The sequence below is a fragment of the Pituophis catenifer genome, unplaced genomic scaffold (genome assembly GCF_029215685.1).
Source record: "Pituophis catenifer annectens isolate HBS135680 unplaced genomic scaffold, rPitCat1.0.hap2 SCAF_10, whole genome shotgun sequence".
NCBI classification, from domain to species: domain Eukaryota; kingdom Metazoa; phylum Chordata; class Lepidosauria; order Squamata; family Colubridae; genus Pituophis; species Pituophis catenifer.
The window spans coordinates 31,112,649-31,128,052 of record NW_027256890.1 but is presented as its reverse complement, the minus strand read 5'-3'; the positions used below and the strand labels follow the sequence as shown (position 1 = coordinate 31,128,052).

The 15,404-nt window shown below is 55.1% G+C and overlaps 2 protein-coding genes across 6 annotated transcripts; one reads left to right on the top strand and one right to left on the bottom strand.

The window, feature by feature from the left end:
- The first annotated feature begins 12 nt into the window (after nt 1-12).
- UBQLN4 (ubiquilin 4) lies at nt 13-9,396 on the top strand. 2 transcript variants are annotated; one of them, XM_070950651.1, is made up of 11 exons: nt 13-204; nt 298-449; nt 1,265-1,509; nt 2,152-2,414; nt 4,254-4,412; nt 4,868-5,090; nt 5,857-5,996; nt 7,036-7,119; nt 7,316-7,431; nt 7,548-7,725; nt 8,631-9,396. In XM_070950651.1, the coding sequence occupies exons 1-11, from the start codon at nt 13-15 to the stop codon at nt 8,781-8,783; spliced, it is 1,905 nt and encodes a 634-aa protein (XP_070806752.1). In that variant the 3' UTR covers nt 8,784-9,396. The 2 variants fall into 2 exon arrangements, with proteins under 2 accessions (XP_070806752.1, XP_070806751.1); XM_070950650.1 differs by having other exon boundaries at nt 8,628-9,396.
- A 1,096-nt stretch (nt 9,397-10,492) lies between these two features.
- On the bottom strand, nt 10,493-14,624 carry NAXE (NAD(P)HX epimerase). 4 transcript variants are annotated; one of them, XM_070950654.1, is made up of 6 exons: nt 14,508-14,624; nt 13,327-13,435; nt 12,995-13,105; nt 12,542-12,706; nt 12,012-12,159; nt 10,493-10,937 (listed from the first exon to the last, which is right to left on the bottom strand). In XM_070950654.1, exons 2-6 carry the CDS (start codon nt 13,366-13,368, stop codon nt 10,735-10,737), a joined length of 669 nt encoding a protein of 222 aa, XP_070806755.1. In that variant the 5' UTR covers nt 13,369-13,435; nt 14,508-14,624; the 3' UTR covers nt 10,493-10,734. The 4 variants fall into 4 exon arrangements, with proteins under 4 accessions (XP_070806755.1, XP_070806753.1, XP_070806754.1 ...); XM_070950652.1 differs by lacking the exon at nt 14,508-14,624 and adding an exon at nt 14,075-14,225; XM_070950653.1 differs by lacking the exon at nt 14,508-14,624 and adding an exon at nt 14,075-14,225 and having other exon boundaries at nt 12,593-12,706.
- Nucleotides 14,625-15,404: the final 780 nt, after the last annotated feature.

The window sequence follows — 15,404 nt, the reverse complement described above, 5'->3', positions numbered from 1 at the left end:
CCCGCGGCCAAGATGGCGGAGCTGAGCAGCGGAGGCGGCGGCGGAGGCAGCGGCGCCTCGTCCTCCTCGCAGCCGGGCGGCGGGGGCGAAGGCGAGCCTGCGGCGGCGGCGACGACGACCACGGGCGCCCTGATCCGCGTGACGGTGAAGACGCCGAAGGACAAGGAGGAGATCCTGACCGGCGAGCGCATCTCCGTCAGGGAGGTCCGGCCGGGCGGGGCTGCTGGGGGGTGGGGGGGGGGAGGGGGGTCTCCGCGGCCTGCCTGACCCCGGCCCCTCTCTCTCTCCCCCCCCCAGTTCAAGGAGGAGATCTCGCGGCGGTTCAAGGCCAAGCAGGAGCAGCTGGTGCTGATCTTCGCGGGGAAGATCCTGAAGGACGCCGACTCGCTGCTCCAGCACGGCGTGAAGGACGGGCTGACGGTGCACCTGGTCATCAAGACCCCCCAGAAGTGAGAGGAGGGGGAGGGGCCTTCCTTGGGACCCCCTCGCACGGCTGAGCGGAGGGGGGGCCGGGGGAGCGGGAGACCCGGCTTCCTCTGTGCGAATCGGGCCGCGTGTTCGGCTGCCACACGGGGGGGGGAGGGGGGAGGGGGGCTTGCATTTAGGGGCTTTGAACTCGGGCAGAGGATGCGGCCTTTAATGGGTGCATTAAAAGGGTTGACGCTCCTTTGCAGGGAGGGCCAATCTGAGCTGAGCCACAGCCGTGGCCGCCATCCCTGCCTGCTGGGCACAAGCAGCCAGAACAGCTCCCAGAATGGCCGGAATAGATTTCTTTATTGCCAATCACCGGTTCAGAAGAATAAGAGAACAACAGAGCTGGAAGGGAGCTGGGAGGCCTCCTAGCCCAACCCTCTACTCAAGCAGGAGACCCAGACAAGTGGCTGCCCTTAAAAGCCTCCCATGATGGAGCAGCCACAACTGTGGGAGTCAAGCTGTTCCATTGATTAATTGTTTTGCCTGTCAGGAAATTCCTCCTTAGTTCCTCCAGGTTGCTTCTCTCCTTGGTTAGTTTCCATCCATTGCTTTCCCTTGGGAAATGATAAATACAAAGCTAAGATGATGTTACCTAGTTTGGGCAATGAAACATCTGCAAGAAAACAACCAAGCTCAGAGAGCAGCAAAGACACCAAGAGTTTGACCCTTAACTCCCCTGAATGGATTCCTCGGTGGGAATATTTTATGCCCCGCCCCCATTTTGGACCTGCTCTCCTTCAGGCAGTGTTGCCTCCCCAATGGCGATTCTCATGTCTTGCTTGATTTGTAGGGTGCAAGAACCTCCCGGGGTGACGACGGCTTCCCCTCCTGTCCCCTCTGCCACTGCTTTGCCTGCCACGGGGGTAGTTCTGACCCCCTCCGCAGCTCCTGCATCCCCTGCGGCCCCCTCCCAGCCATCCACTTCCAGCAGTGGCCTTTCAGATGTGGGAAACAGCAGCTGGAGGAGCAGCGCTTTGGGAGGCACGCCAGGGTCAGCTGGGGAAGGAACGCCCAGCGGCGCCACCTCCATCCTGTGTGAGTAAGAGATCTCTTGACTGGCAGAGCTGTTACAAAGTAACAGAAGCTGTTACTTCTTGGGTGGGGGGTCTGAGTTGCCAGTGTCTCAGGCCCTGCAGCAGGGTCTTCCATCCAGAGACGACAAAAAAATGATGAGGGACTGGCTTTCAAGTACCTATAAACAGGAATGATAGACAGCCAAAATTTGAAAGACAGTTTTCCTGCTTCTTCTTAAGCTCTGTTCCAGACCAGATCTGGGTAGTCAGCCCCAAGCCTGCTGTCAGACCTGCTATAGTTTGATCCCTTAGGAAAGAAAGACTCGACTCCATTTGGGTGAATTGATAGCTCTTTTACTAAAAGTAAAGAACTGCATAGGTGAGAAGTTTGAGGCAATCTACATTACACTCTCAGGGTGCGTGGCCTTCAATGTTGGCACAAATTAGTTCCATGTCTCTCTGGTCTTCGTCAACATGTTATTCCCCCCTCCATTTCCCCATCACACCCACATACATGTTTATTGCCCATTTGTCACCCTTGCCCTCACCCCCTAAATTTTGATGGCTGGATGCCGGCAACGCACCAAGCCGAAGATTTTGACACCTGCTTCCTTCCTTGGAGGTTGTCTGAGCTGCTCTTCCTTTTCTGCTTGTCCTCTCCCAGCCGGCTTTGGTGGTATTGCTGGGCTTGGCCACCTGGGGATGGGCTCAGCAAACTTCATGGAGCTTCAACAGCAGATGCAGCGGCAGCTGATGTCCAGTCCAGAGATGCTGTCCCAGATCATGGAGAACCCCTTGGTCCAGAGCATGATGTCCAACCCAGACTTCATGAGGCGAATGATCACAGCCAACCCCCAGATGCAGCAGCTGATGGAACGGAACCCAGAAATCACCCACATGCTGAACAACCCCGAGTTGATGCGCCAGGTGGGCACCTTCTCCATTCTCCTTTGACTTGTGGGATTGGCTGCCTTTACAGGTAAGACCAAGGCAGGTGTGAGGAGCATGGCCTGTAAGCGTCCTTCAGCTACAACGTTATCAGTTCCCAACCAATATGGGATCATCTCTGCTCTGCACTCGGGTGGTCACATGATCTCTGCTCCCTGCTTTCTCCTGGTAGCTGAAGCATCTTTGAGGGATACCTGAAGCAGAGAGAAAGGAGGGAACATTTTCAGGAGAGCTTGCACAGTGAAAAGGACTTTGTGCTGATCCACGTCTTGGTGGCTGAGGAACCCTGGGGAGAGAAGGGCAGCAGACCCTCAAGCTCACACTTTGGCAGCCTGCATGGTTGGAAGGCCTGTGCTGCAGATGCTCTGGTGATTCAGATCGGTCCCCATGCAAGGCTCCCGTCGGTGGTGGGGAATTTCATTCCCTGGAAAAGTCTGGGTGATGCTGAGTCCCATCTTTGGGCTGGAAACTCCTGAGAACCTCATTGGAAGCTTCTGAGCACGTGAAATTTGATTGGCTGGCTGATGTGGGACAGACTGGGTGCTGGCTCAGACTGGCCATGCTGGTTTTGTTGAATATCCCTGATACGTTTGTCTCTTGGATGACGCCTGCCAGGTGGAGTTGGAGAAATTGGTTGTGTGGAATGTCTAGCCAAACATGGCTTTGCGTCTCCGAGCAGAGCTTTTGTGTGGAAGCTTTTCATGGCCTCACTCTCCTGGGTGGGCTTCTGTGCTTTGGGGAATGTGATGAATGGCCTAAGCTGGGTGAGGGAACTGTCCCCTGTAGGCTTCAGCCATGTTCATCGTTCTTCTTTCTTGGTCTGGCTGTCCTCTGCATAGTGGAAACCAGGCCCTGCTTCCTCTTCATCCCCCTCCCTTGGTGGACAAAATTTTGTGCTAGTGCTGGGCAGCCCAAGATTTAAGTCCTGATGCAGACCAGCTAAGGTGTGTGTTAATGAATCATGGTTTAAGACCTGACCAGCCATTTTTCAGCCCAGCCTATTTCCAGAAGAAGAGCAACGGGTACAATTGTTTTTCCAAACAGTATTTTGTACCCTATCCTGCAGGGTGGATTTGATTTAAATCGAGTTGATTTGAATCACAATTTAAATCATGATTTAAATCACTAGTAAAAAGGCTTGATTTAAATCAACTCGATTTAAATCATAATTTTTAAAGAGCAACTGTCATCTCTGCTATTCCTTTGACCCACTGTTGACTCACCGATAGTCCCAGTGTTGCAGAATATACAGCCTCATGCTACATAACTAAGCTCCATTTCATGCTGAATAAACTAAATTATTTATGTATCTTAGAAAACTATCTTACAATAGATTTTTACCCCAAAAGTTTTTTATTAAAATAAATTTGATAAAAATCAAAAAAATCCAATTTAAATCAAATAAATCCGATTTAAATAAAAAAAAATCTGGTTTTTTTGATTTTTTTAAAAAAATCATTGTTTTTTATCCACCCTCCTATCCTGTCTGCTTGGACCCTGGCTTCTGACCGGGGTCTGGCCTGGTCGTCTTGCACTATCACAGAGGGGAGGTTCTGCCTTGCTTGCTCATTTTTCAGTTGCTCTGCTACCAACTCCAGAAGTTGGTTCAATGATGGTCAATCCTTGCTTCTTGCAGACTGTTAGGAAAAGAGTGTAGGCTGTCTTTAATTAATTTATTAATTTAATTTTTATGCTGCCCACCCCCCTTACAAGGTGACACTACTGCGGCGGGGTCTCATGCCACAAAAAAGGCGGTGCCAAGCAAGGTGTCTGCCCCCTCCCCCCACTTGGCTTAGAGTCTTCTGTCTCTCTCCTCAGACCATGGAGTTGGCGCGCAACCCAGCCATGATGCAAGAGATGATGCGCAACCAGGACCGAGCCCTGAGCAACTTGGAGAGTGTTCCCGGAGGGTACAATGCTTTGCGGCGCATGTACACGGACATCCAGGAACCGATGTTCAGCGCTGCCAGGGAACAGGTGTGCATGGCTCTGCTGTTCTCAGCTGCTAATTAGAACAGTGGCGTCTTAATCATGACCAGTAGGGACTCATGACTTGGGCGTCTTCTAAAGTGACACCCTGCTGTTCCTTGGGGAGAATCGTATATTCGTGTACCCTTAGCAGCCCAGGTGGGTGAAAATCTTGGGGCCTTTCTAAGAGAACCTTGTTGGCTCAAATATGGGTTGTAATGAAGACCCAGTTTGATGTAGCAGAACGCAGAATGGCCTTCACGATTACAAGTGCGTGAGTAGCCAAGCTCCTCAAGGGCTTTCCTCTGTGGTGCTGCTGGGGATCCAAGAGAGGGCCCAGGTCAGCTTAGCCGTTTTACCTGATGTTAATGGATCTGCAGCCCTGCTGCCCTCCCACCACCCCTGTGACAAGGCAGCCCCAGGTGGGGATGCGCAGGTCCTTTGCCACTGGCTTCTCTTTCTAGTTTGGCAACAATCCCTTCTCTGCGCTCTCTGGGAGTTCAGACGCCCCAAACGCACAGCCTCTGCGGATGGAGAACCGAGAGCCGTTGCCCAACCCTTGGAATCCTGTTCCTGCTTCTCAGGGCCAGGAGCCGGAGAACGAAGGGAGCCCTGAGCCGGTCCCAAGCCGGAGCACACCCACCATCTCCAACCCTCTGGGCATCAATGCAGGTGCTTTGGGATCAGGTACGGCCTTCACTGCTTTGCCAGCCTCGCCAACTTTTCTGGCTCAGTGCCATCAGCTTTCACTCAGAGAGGGGCCCTTGTGTTATATCAGCCCTTGCGCTGAGGGTCTCTCTTGTTTTAAGAAAGGTGAGTTGACGCTTTTCACGTGTTCTGTCTGGAATACCAATTAAGTAGAAACCCTGGATTTTCAAGGGAAAAGTCTGTTTCTCATGCAACCCAGGGCAGTTTGGGCAAGGCAGCATTTATGGGCAGGCGGAAGGGAGAACCAGCTGCCGAACCAACTCTGGCTGTGGCTGCTGGGAACTGAAGTATTTTGTACCCTACAAATACAAATAGCTCCTGGCTATTTAGCTGGGGGGGAGGAGGGGCTGCATGAACATGAAAACTAGTGAAATCCCTGACATGCCCCTATTTCTAGAGAAACACTCAGCCACAGCACCCAGCCCCTAAGGCTGCCTCAATCCTGCCCCACTTTCAGTATTCTTTCTCTGCCTGGGATTGTGGGGTTCTGACTCTGCCCTTTATTCGAGTGGGGCTGATAACCATCCTGTAAAAGACAGTAACACCGGTGGCATTTCCTTCTGCATCTCCTGTGTATTTCTCAGATGGGCATGACGTAAACGTCCACTTCCATCTCTTTCCCCTCAAGTGGCTTGTATTCTTCCCTTTTTTTTAAGTAAGAGGGGCTTTGGGGGGGGATTCTTGCTACGGCGTGGTTCCCTATAGATGAAAGTCCCTTTCGCCCCCTCCTCTCCCAACCCTGCAGGAATGTTCAGCAGCCCCGAGATGCAGGGGCTCCTCCAGCAGGTCTCCGAGAATCCTCAGCTGATGCAGAGCGTGATTTCGGCTCCTTACATGCGCACGATGTTGCAGACACTTGCCCAGAACCCAGAGGTTGCCGCTCAGGTGAGTGTAGCTCTTTTCACACCTGGCTGGGGGTGGGGTGAGAGACCCAGAGGTCTCCTTTGCTAGACCACCGTTCAGAGTTAGAGAGATGCTCTGATTCTGCACCACAGTTGTCCCTCCCTTGCATTATATTTGCAGTGCAGCTTCGCACTGTGGTTTCCTTAAGGTAGTCCCCGTTTAGTGACTGTTCACAGTTACAGTCGTGATGAAAAAGTAATTTTGTGGCCAATCCTCACATTTACAACCTTCGAAGGCCTATAAGGCAAAGGAAGCCGGAAGTCAGAGTTGCACTTTCATTCAGCTTCACTTAAAGACCAAGTGTCTGGTCCCACTTGTGGTTGCTAAATGAGGACTCCCTGTCATAATAGATTATTAGACTAGATTATTAGCTGTGGAATGTGAAGTTGCCACACATGCCGTGGTCTCCAGTGGTACTGTGTTTTTGGGAGGGTAGCTAGGGAAGCTGAGAGGTTGGTTTCCCAACGTTTCGTTACCAGACTAGATAACGTCTTCAGCGGAGGTGGTGGGATGACCGTGTCAGTGTTCTTCTGTTTATAAGGGCTTCCGATGAGGGTCTTGTGATGAGACAGGTGGGGGTCATGAGTGAGGGTCTTGTGATGGGGTCTTTGGGAGGTGAACTGGTGCAGGGGGCTTGCATGGGTTGGTTGAGGGTTGGCACCTCTCTGGTTGATTTGGATTCTGAAGGGTTTGTAGGCTGGTTGTAGGTCAGTGTGTCTGTTGATGGGATTGCTTGTGGAGGGCCAGGCTTCGATGAACTCACGAGGGTGGCGGGTGGTAGCGTGGCCAATGATTTTGGTGTTGCTCCAATCAAACTGGTGCTGTTTGGTGTCGGGGTGGGTAGAGATTAAGGACACATTGACCTACAACCAACCAAACGTTCGGAAACCAATCCACAAGCTCGGAGGATGAACCCTTCACCTTCATCCTACGCCACAGCTACAGATATTCACCACCATTGCCAAGTCAGGGAAGGGCTTGGACTCCGCCCACTAAGCCTGGCTGCCCTGTTTCCTTGCAGATGATGGTCAACGCTCCGGTCTTTGCTGGCAACCCTTCCCTTCAGGAACAGCTGCGCCTTCAGCTGCCCGCCTTCCTACAGCAGGTGCGCCTGGGGTGAAAGCTGGCAGGGGCTGCAGATTGAAGTCTGAAGTAAAGGCCAGAATCGTAGTCCTCTCTTTTAGCCCAGCTCCTCTCCCCCCCCCATCCCCCGTTGCAGCTCTGGGTCCGAGAGCTAGCCTCTACCCCTTGGCAGCTTTGGAAACACTGATGGTTAATTTATGGCTTTGTTGCGCCCCCAGATGCAGAACCCTGACTCGCTCTCGGTCCTGACAAACCCTCGTGCCATGCAAGCTTTGTTGCAGATCCAGCAGGGGCTCCAGATGCTGCAGACGGAGGCCCCAGGCCTCATGCCCAGGTATGAAGAGGCAGAGGTGGGCCTGGTTGCAGGGTTCAGTGTCCAAGTGTTGTCTTTCTGGTGGCTGCTAGAGAAGCCTTGCTTCTTTACTAAATAAACACGTCCTTGCCTTGCAGTCTGGGATCTCTGGGGACCCCTCAGCCCCCCGCACCTTCCGCCGGAGGAACTACAGTCCTGGAGCCCCCCCTATCCAGCAGCTTGGCCCCTGCCAGCACCTCCCCAGCTGGGGACAGCAACCCCTCCCAGCAGCTCATGCAGCACATGGTGCAGCTCCTGGCCAGTGCCAACTCTCAGGTAGGCGGTGATGGAGGTCACATCCACATGCATTTGTCCTCTTCTGACTGCTGAGCTCTCCCTCCTCTGGGGGTTCGCATTCCCAGCCGCCCCCCCCCCCCCGAAAGGGGCCGGGAAGTTCCTTTCCTTCCATTTGAAGCTTTGAATGAGGGTCAGGTGGGGCCTCCTGCTTGTCAGCACTTCACTGGCTCTTTGGATAGCTCCCAAATCTCTTCCAGAGGTGGTTCGACCCCATCTTGGCTTGGTTATAGTGTGGTTCAATGTTTATGTTTTTCAGAACTATCTGGGCTTTAAACCTGTATTCTTATCTGTAAACTGCCAGCGTCCTTAGTGACTTGGTGGTCTGTAAATATCGTAAATAACTAGACAAGACAAGCCTTCTTGGGCCATAGTTTCAGAGATATTTCCTTATCAGCTTCAACAATGGCCAAGCTTCTTTTGGGAACAGAAAAGTTCCCAAAAATCCAGGGTGCGATTCAGAGCTGGACCTGCCTTGCAAGTAGCCCATGTGTAGCAGAGTCAAACATCAGCGGTTGATCCCTCTGGAAATATTTTATGATATTTTGTATTATGCCATAGTATTATTATAATTTATATGCCATAAAATGTTTTATAAGCTTTGCCAAAATTCAATTCCACAAGAGTTGTGGGCTCTGGATTTTGCACCCATTTTGTAAATTAGCCCATTTCAAAGACTTTGTGTTCCCAGATGAGATGGGAACCAGGCCCTGAGATGCCCTGGTTCTGCCCACTTAAAGTCTACCGGCCCCAGAGTTTTGGTAGAGTATAGGTCAGAGGTTGGACAGCTGGAAGGTGATGCCACTTGGGTAACGGTTGAGAACGATGGCAGACTGACAGCCACACCTGTTGCTGAGCAGCTCACGAGGGTTTTCTTTTCACAGCAGGCGCAGAGCCCAGAAGTCCGGTTCCAGCAACAGCTGGAGCAGCTGAGCGCCATGGGCTTCATCAACCGCGAGGCCAACCTCCAGGCCCTCATTGCCACCGGAGGAGACATCAATGCTGCCATCGAAAGACTGTTGGGCTTCCAGGCTTCCTAACACCATGCAGGGCGCTTCTGATCTGCTCTTGGCACGCAAGGACCTTACAAGGGGCCAGCCATGTTCAGACCCAAGACTAGTATCCTCCCATCCCTAAAAGACTGGAACAAAAACTCTTTCAGTTCAGTACAGCAAGCCCAGCCTTGCACCAAATGCTTGAGACCGGGGTGACCAACCTTGGCCACTTTAAGACCTGCGGACTTCCACTCCTAGAATTCCTCAGCCAGCTATACTAGCAGCGGGGATTTCTGGGAGTTGAAGTCCACAGGTCTCAAGGTTGGACATCCTTGCTTGAGACGCTGCATTGTGCATGGATTCCAGGCCCCATGACTGTTTTGAAACGGTTTCTCCCCCTCCCCTTATTCCTGCCCCCACTTTGTTCTCAAAATTAGGCTGCTCCTCCTCTTAGTTCATAGAAGTATAACTAACCCAAACTGTTGTGTTCTCTTAGTTTGCCCTTTGCTTAGATTTTTCCCCCTTCCCACCCAAAGCTAAACCACAAGGAAACGCCAGCGGTGGTCCTCCTCTCCAGAGGGGGTCTCGTGGAAGAGAGAAAGATGGGACAATGTTGTTAAATGCTAGTAAAAATAACCAGGTGGTCTTCTGTCCCTTTCACGGCTCTCGTCTCTCAGTAACAGGCATCAGCCGGGGTGTCTGGCGGTGGGGAACCTCACTGCCCTCGCCAAGATGGGTGCTGGGACCTGCTTCTACCACAGTGGGGCTGAAGGGCCTGCTGTTTCCCACCACAAAGGGGTGCTTTGAAGGGTCTGCCCGCATTGGGGGCAATGTTCCCCTTGATGTGCCTGAAGGGGTCAGTCTGCTTCCTTTTTCTCTCTGATGTAGCAGCTCCTCCCATCCAAAGTCCTTGGAGGCCGTTTCTGGAGGCACAAAGATGTAGAATGGAGGGAGGCAATCTACTCTGGGGTCTCCTTCTCCTCTTTGGTTCAAGTGGCTTGAAATCATCACATCTTGAAAGGCTTCAGCAGCCCAATCTTGCAGCCACATTTATCTGAACCTTTCAATCCAGGCATAGTCAGCGGTGAAATCCCTCCCCTCCCCCGGTTCTATCCGGTTCACTGAACCGGTAACGCCAGTGGCAGGAGGCTCTGCCCATCCGCTGGGACATCATTACGTCCCTTTTTTTACCATCTGTGCATGCGCAGAAGAGGCACATGCATAGCACACGCTCCTGTGCGCTCCCGTTCCTGAACCGGTAGCGAAGGTAAGTGGATTTCACTGCTGCCTAAAGTGCACAATGGCTCAGCTGCCTGTGCCCCCACCCCCCAAAGACTACCTGGGGTCTCGGATGACTGCTTGCTGAGCTCAGCCTCTTTTTTTCTGGGCTTTGAAGCAGCAGGACGTAAAAGGTTCTGTTGCTTTCCCACTCAACAGAACCTGTTCTGGGTCCTCTTTTCAAAAAGATGAGAATTCGATGCTCTTTTCTGATTGTTCCTGCTTTTGGCTAAGCCTTCCTCCCAAAAACTCTGTTCAGGCCTATCTGGCTGTGTTTGCCCCCCAGGATGAAGGTAGCCAGAGAGAAGGCTCCTCACCCCAAGGGTTGGTCCCCCATTTCTTGAAGTGGAATTTCCTATCCTAGAACCCGGGCAACAACCCCTCCCAAAACACTCCCCCCCACTTCACACCCTTGGAGTATCTTCTTTCCGTCACCTTAGCAAAGACAGTTGATTTTGAAAAAAGACGGAACAAGCTTTTCCCCAGCATATTTTTATTCAAGGAAGGCAAAATTTATATAAAGCGTCAACTAAGCCTCCTCGAGAGACTAACAAAGCTGCTCCCTTGCACGGATCTGAAAGACAATCAAGCCAGCCTCTCGCTGGCTCTGGGAGCAAGACCCCCTCTGCTCATGGTGGGGGGAAGGGGTGGATCTGCAGAACTGCCCCCTACAGCCCCAGGCCCCCCTCCCCCCTCGGCAGATGGGTCTGGGCCAGCTCTAGGTGAGGCGCAGGACAGAGTCTGTCTCTGGGTAGGGTGGCAGGTTGAGTGCATACTTCTTCTGCAGGGCCTCGGGCACAAACCTGCCCCCCAGGAAATGGTAGCGCCCCTGGAAGTGGCGGGCCGCCTTCTTAGGGGCTGTGAGTGAGATCAGCATGTCCGGCTGCAGCCCGTCAGGATTCCCCTTCTCCACGTCCCAGCCTGGCAATGAGAGGAAAGGAGGCCATGAGGTAGCCGGCCAAGGGCCCCGAGTATCCCAAGGCAGCACTGCTGTGGCCCTTTGGCTTGGTTAAATTGCAGGGCCCCTCAACCTCCTCCCCCCCCCTTGGAACAACAGTCCAAAGCCAGAAGAGAATAGAAAGGGAAAATGAAATATTCAGAGACTGAGTGGCCACCAATACAGAGTCAGAAGAATTAAACCACCCTCCGTTTCCTCAGTTTGTTTTGGGGGGAGGTTTGTGGACCCCCCTGCGCAGCCCTGGAGCCTCTGGGGAGAAAGGATGCTGGACGTCCGTACAGGATTCCGTTTTGTGCTTTCAAATTCGTCTAAAGCAGGGCTTCTCCAACCTCTTCAGCTCATCCACTCTTCACAAAGCTTCACATTGTTCACCAATCCCCAAAGATTTATTACATGGGAATAATAAATACAACTTTAACTAACTGTACTATGAATAATAATGAATAGCCCACGGGGAGTGGGGGTTGATATTGATCACTTGGGGGGGGGTTCCCTGCTTTAAAGCCTGCTGGTTTTACCAATGCCCACTCTGAATAGTTAACCATTCATAGTATGGGGCTGGGGGGTGGAGAGATAAACAGCAGCTATGAGAAAAATTCAGGCTAATTGTACTCTGATGGGCAGTTCACTGTTGTGAAGGCACAAGGCTAGAAACCAAGACCAAGTTCTAATTCTGCCTTGGGCCAGCCATTTCTTCTCAGCCCTAGGAAGGAGGCAATGGCAAATCCCTCTCTGAAAAACCTTGCCAAGAAACTTACAGGGACTTCTGCAGGCAGTCTCAGAATCGGACACAATTGAATGGAAGAAAAAATGTATTTTATCTTTTTTTAATTATAAACCTAGTATCTGTTGAAAACTAAATTTCTCAGCACTGGCCCAAATTCTAATCCATGATCTTAAATTCTCCAAAACTGGTCTCCGGCAGAATTATTTCTGGGAGGGAAATTTGGGTGGGGCACAGAAGGGCAGCAGGATGAGATACAACCCCCCAACAATGCAGCAGCCCAGGCCTCTCAGCCCAACTGGGCCAAACATACCGGAAGGAATATCGATGCTGACCACAGGGATGGTCACCTTCTCCAAGGTGCTCAGGATGGTACCAAAAGGTTCCCGCACGGCGCCCTGGAAGCTGAATCCAAAGATGGCATCCACCACCAGGCCGTAGACCTCGTCGATGAGGGCAGCCTGCGGTGGGAATCAGACTTGTGTGAAGGGGGCGGGTGGAGAACTACAAGAGGTGCTTGAGTCCAGCCGTCCCCAACCGGGGGCTCTCTTTAGAGGGGGGGGTGTTTCTCAACCTTGGCGCTTGAAGATGGGTGGATTTCAACTCCCCAACCAGCCTTAACCTGGAGCTGTGGTGGCACAGTGGTTAGAATGCAGTATTGCAGGCTAATTCTGCCAACCGCCAGCAGCACGATTCTCACTGGTTCAAGGCTGACTCCGCCTTCCATCCTTCCGAGGTCCTGAGGACCCAGAGGGCCGTAAAGCCCCGTGGAGCTTTAAAATGTAAGTTTAAGCGCTGTTGCTATTAACCCTAACACACCCTTGCACAACAGTGTTTCTCAACCTTGGCACTGTGAAGATGGGTAGATCTCAATTTTCTTTCTTTTCGACTTACTTCCGAGGGAAACTCTGGGAGGAACGGGATCTCCATTTTCTTACACTGGGTGCTCAAACCTTCAAAAAGTGGCTTGTTGGGGCGTTTGGGATAGTAGAGGGTCGGCTCATAGCCCTGCAAAGACAAGTGGGTTAATCTGTTGCCGTGGAAAGGAATTCCTGGTTTGTGTGGGGTCCGTTTTGTTCTTTGGTGCCTTTTGAGGAGACCTCCTCCACGGGCAGAAAGCCAGCAGTCCAAGCATTCTGCAAAGGCTCTCCGGAGAAGCTCCGTGGACAGAGGTGGCAAGTCTGAGGCTCAGATGCCCCTCCCGGGGGGGGGGGGGGGTGAGAGGCACTGCGAGTGTTCCCTGCCAGCAGCAGCACTTACAAACACAACCAGGAGGGATAGGTGCAAATCACTCACAAACATTTTCAGATGACGGGCACAAACTAGTCCATCTCCGCCATTGTTCCCAGGGCCACAGACGATCAGCACCGCTGGCTGGCTGACGGCGAAGGTGCTGGCTGGGTATGCCTTGGGGGGGGAAAGGTTGCCCTGAGCAAATTTCCTGGGAGACTCACAAACACAAAGGGGATAGCGCGAAAGAGTGTCAAGAGTCCTAATCTAATGAAGAGCAAGGATTCTAGTCCTCATGAGTCTACCCATAAACGGAGCTGCTCAAGACAACAACGGAAGGTTTCTAACTTCCCCTTGGCTTGAAATTCCTCCTGCCCGAGGCAGCCCCCTCCCCCTACCTTGGCAATGGCCGTGGCGCAGCTGAGACCCGCCAGCTCCATCAGCTGGTCCACGCTGAATCTGTAGTCCTCAAAGAGCTCCTGGTCGATGGCCTGCGCTTCTCTCTGCCTGGAGGGGACAGGAGGGAACGGCTGTTGCACCCACCTCCCCCACCCCAGGAAGAGCGGCATTGAGCACTCCCTGCTGCCCGCTGCCCAGAGGGGCTGCCCCAGGCCCCAAATGGTTGACTGGACCCCGAAACCCCTTTTCCGCCCTCCTGCCTGGACTGCTTGGCCCATTCGGTGCCCTGCCCTCCTGCCTCCCGCTCCAAAGGGCCGCCTCCGTCTGCCTCCTCCGCCTCTTGAAAGGAAGGGAGAGCGAAGAACGTGGCCCCGGCTGGCTGGGGGAGGGAGCGCGGCGGCCGTTTCTCAGAATCCGGGGCTGCCCTTGCAAGAGGAGCCCGGCCTTTTCCTCCTCCCTCCCTCCCTTCCTTCCTTCCACCTTCAGCCCCGCAACCTCCGGCTCAAGCAAAGCGCCCTTTGGGCTCACGGGGCAGGCTGGGAGGCGGGAGGCAAAAGGCCGCCGCGTGACCGCTTTCCTCCCTTTGGCCTCGGCTCTTGGGCGGGGGGCTCCTGCATGGCGCCAAGAGGGGCGAGCGGATCCCAGAGCCCGAAGGAAGGAAGGAAGGCAGGCAGGCAGGCAGGCGGCTTGCGGGCATTTCCTCCCCTCCCTTCCCGGGGAGCGAGAGCGTCTCCCGCCGCCACCTACCCCAGGAACTTCAGGCCGGGCGCGGGGCTCTGCATGGCGCGGGGAGGCGGCCAGAGCCGGGCCGGACAGTGTCCCGCGGCCGCCGCCCTGGACAGGAGCAGCCCGAGCCCCAGCAGAGCCACCCGCCGCGGCCCCGACATGCGGAAGCCCCGCCCCCTCCTTCCGCAGGCGGCAGCGGCGGCCCTTCCCCCCCCACCGGGCCTGGAGGCCCCGCCCCCGCCCCGCCCCCCCGGTCGGGCCGTAGAGCCTCCCCGCTTCGGGGCAGTCTACCGCCGAGATGGCCGCTCTGGGGAGGGGGCTCCCGGGCAGCGGAATCGGGGCCGCCGCTTTGCCTCCCTTCGCCCGCTTAAGCGCCGCTCGCCCAGCCGGGACGCCCCCAACTCAGCAGCCCCGTGGAAGGGGCGCCTTCAGAGCCCTCCGGCCCACCACGCACCGCCGGCAGGAACACAAAGCCCATCACTCCGCGCTGCGGGGCCTGATTCTCGGGGGGGGGGAAGCCCCGCCCCTTGAAGGGGGCGCTTTGCGTCGGCCACTTGGAGGCCCCCCGGGGGCACAGCCCCCCCCACCCCCCGGCCTGGCCCCGCCCGGGGCTCTGGATGCGGGCCGAAGGGGGGCGGGGCTGCCGCCGGCCACGCCCCCTGCGGGGAAAACTACAGCGCCCAGGAGCCTCCGCGGCCGCCCAGCTCCGTGGGGGGAGGGAGGAGGGGCCGGCGGCGCGGGAGATTCAAACTGGCGGGCGGGGCGAGCGGGAGCGGCGCAGGGGCGGCGATGGCGACGGCGATGGCGCAGCGCGGCCGGGCCCCCTCCGGCTGTGAGTCTGCGGGCCCAGGGCAGGCCGAGCGCGGCTCTCCGAAGGCGGCCGGGGAAGGGAAGCGCAGGGCCCGGTTTCTCTCCGCTCCGGAGCCGCGCCAGGCTGGCCCGCCGCTCTCCCCGGAGACGGAGGGGGGAGGGGGAGGGGGAGACCCGGCGGAGCCTCGTCCACCTGGCCGCGCAGGGAGGACGCTAAGCGGGCAGCGAGGCGGCAGAGGGAGCCGGGCGGGGAAGGGCCGGCGGGCTGCGTGGCTGGGCTCCTCCCGGGACTGCTGCTGCCCGGCACTGCCCCCCCCGGGCCCTTTTGGGGGGGGGCTCTTCGGATGGGGATGCCCGGGCTTTGGGCTTCCCTGGAGGGGCGAGGGACGGTCTTGGGCCCCGTAGGAAACGCCTAGGAGAGTGAAGGGGCTGCCTTTATTCTTGGGGTATTGCATCTCGTGGGGCGCGTGTCCCTGGGGCAGAGCAACCGTCTTGGCAACTTTTAGGGGCCTGGACTTCAACTCCCAGAAATCTCCACCCG

Excerpts from the sequence above, each read along its gene's own strand:
- UBQLN4 (XM_070950650.1), top strand. The coding sequence starts at position 13 with ATGGCGGAGCTGAGCAGCGGAGGCGGCGGCGGAGGCAGCGGCGCCTCG. Across the intron at positions 1,510-2,151 it reads CGGCGCCACCTCCATCCTGT|CCGGCTTTGGTGGTATTGCT; the intron begins GTGAGTAAGAGA and ends GTCCTCTCCCAG. Across the intron at positions 7,726-8,627 it reads TGGCCAGTGCCAACTCTCAG|CAGGCGCAGAGCCCAGAAGT; the intron begins GTAGGCGGTGAT and ends TTCTTTTCACAG.
- NAXE (XM_070950652.1), bottom strand. The coding sequence starts at position 14,214 with ATGTCGGGGCCGCGGCGGGTGGCTCTGCTGGGGCTCGGGCTGCTCCTG. Across the intron at positions 13,106-13,326 it reads GCGCCACGGCCATTGCCAAG|GCATACCCAGCCAGCACCTT; the intron begins GTAGGGGGAGGG and ends TCCCCCCCCAAG. Across the intron at positions 12,707-12,994 it reads CCCGTCATCTGAAAATGTTT|GGCTATGAGCCGACCCTCTA; the intron begins GTGAGTGATTTG and ends TTGTCTTTGCAG.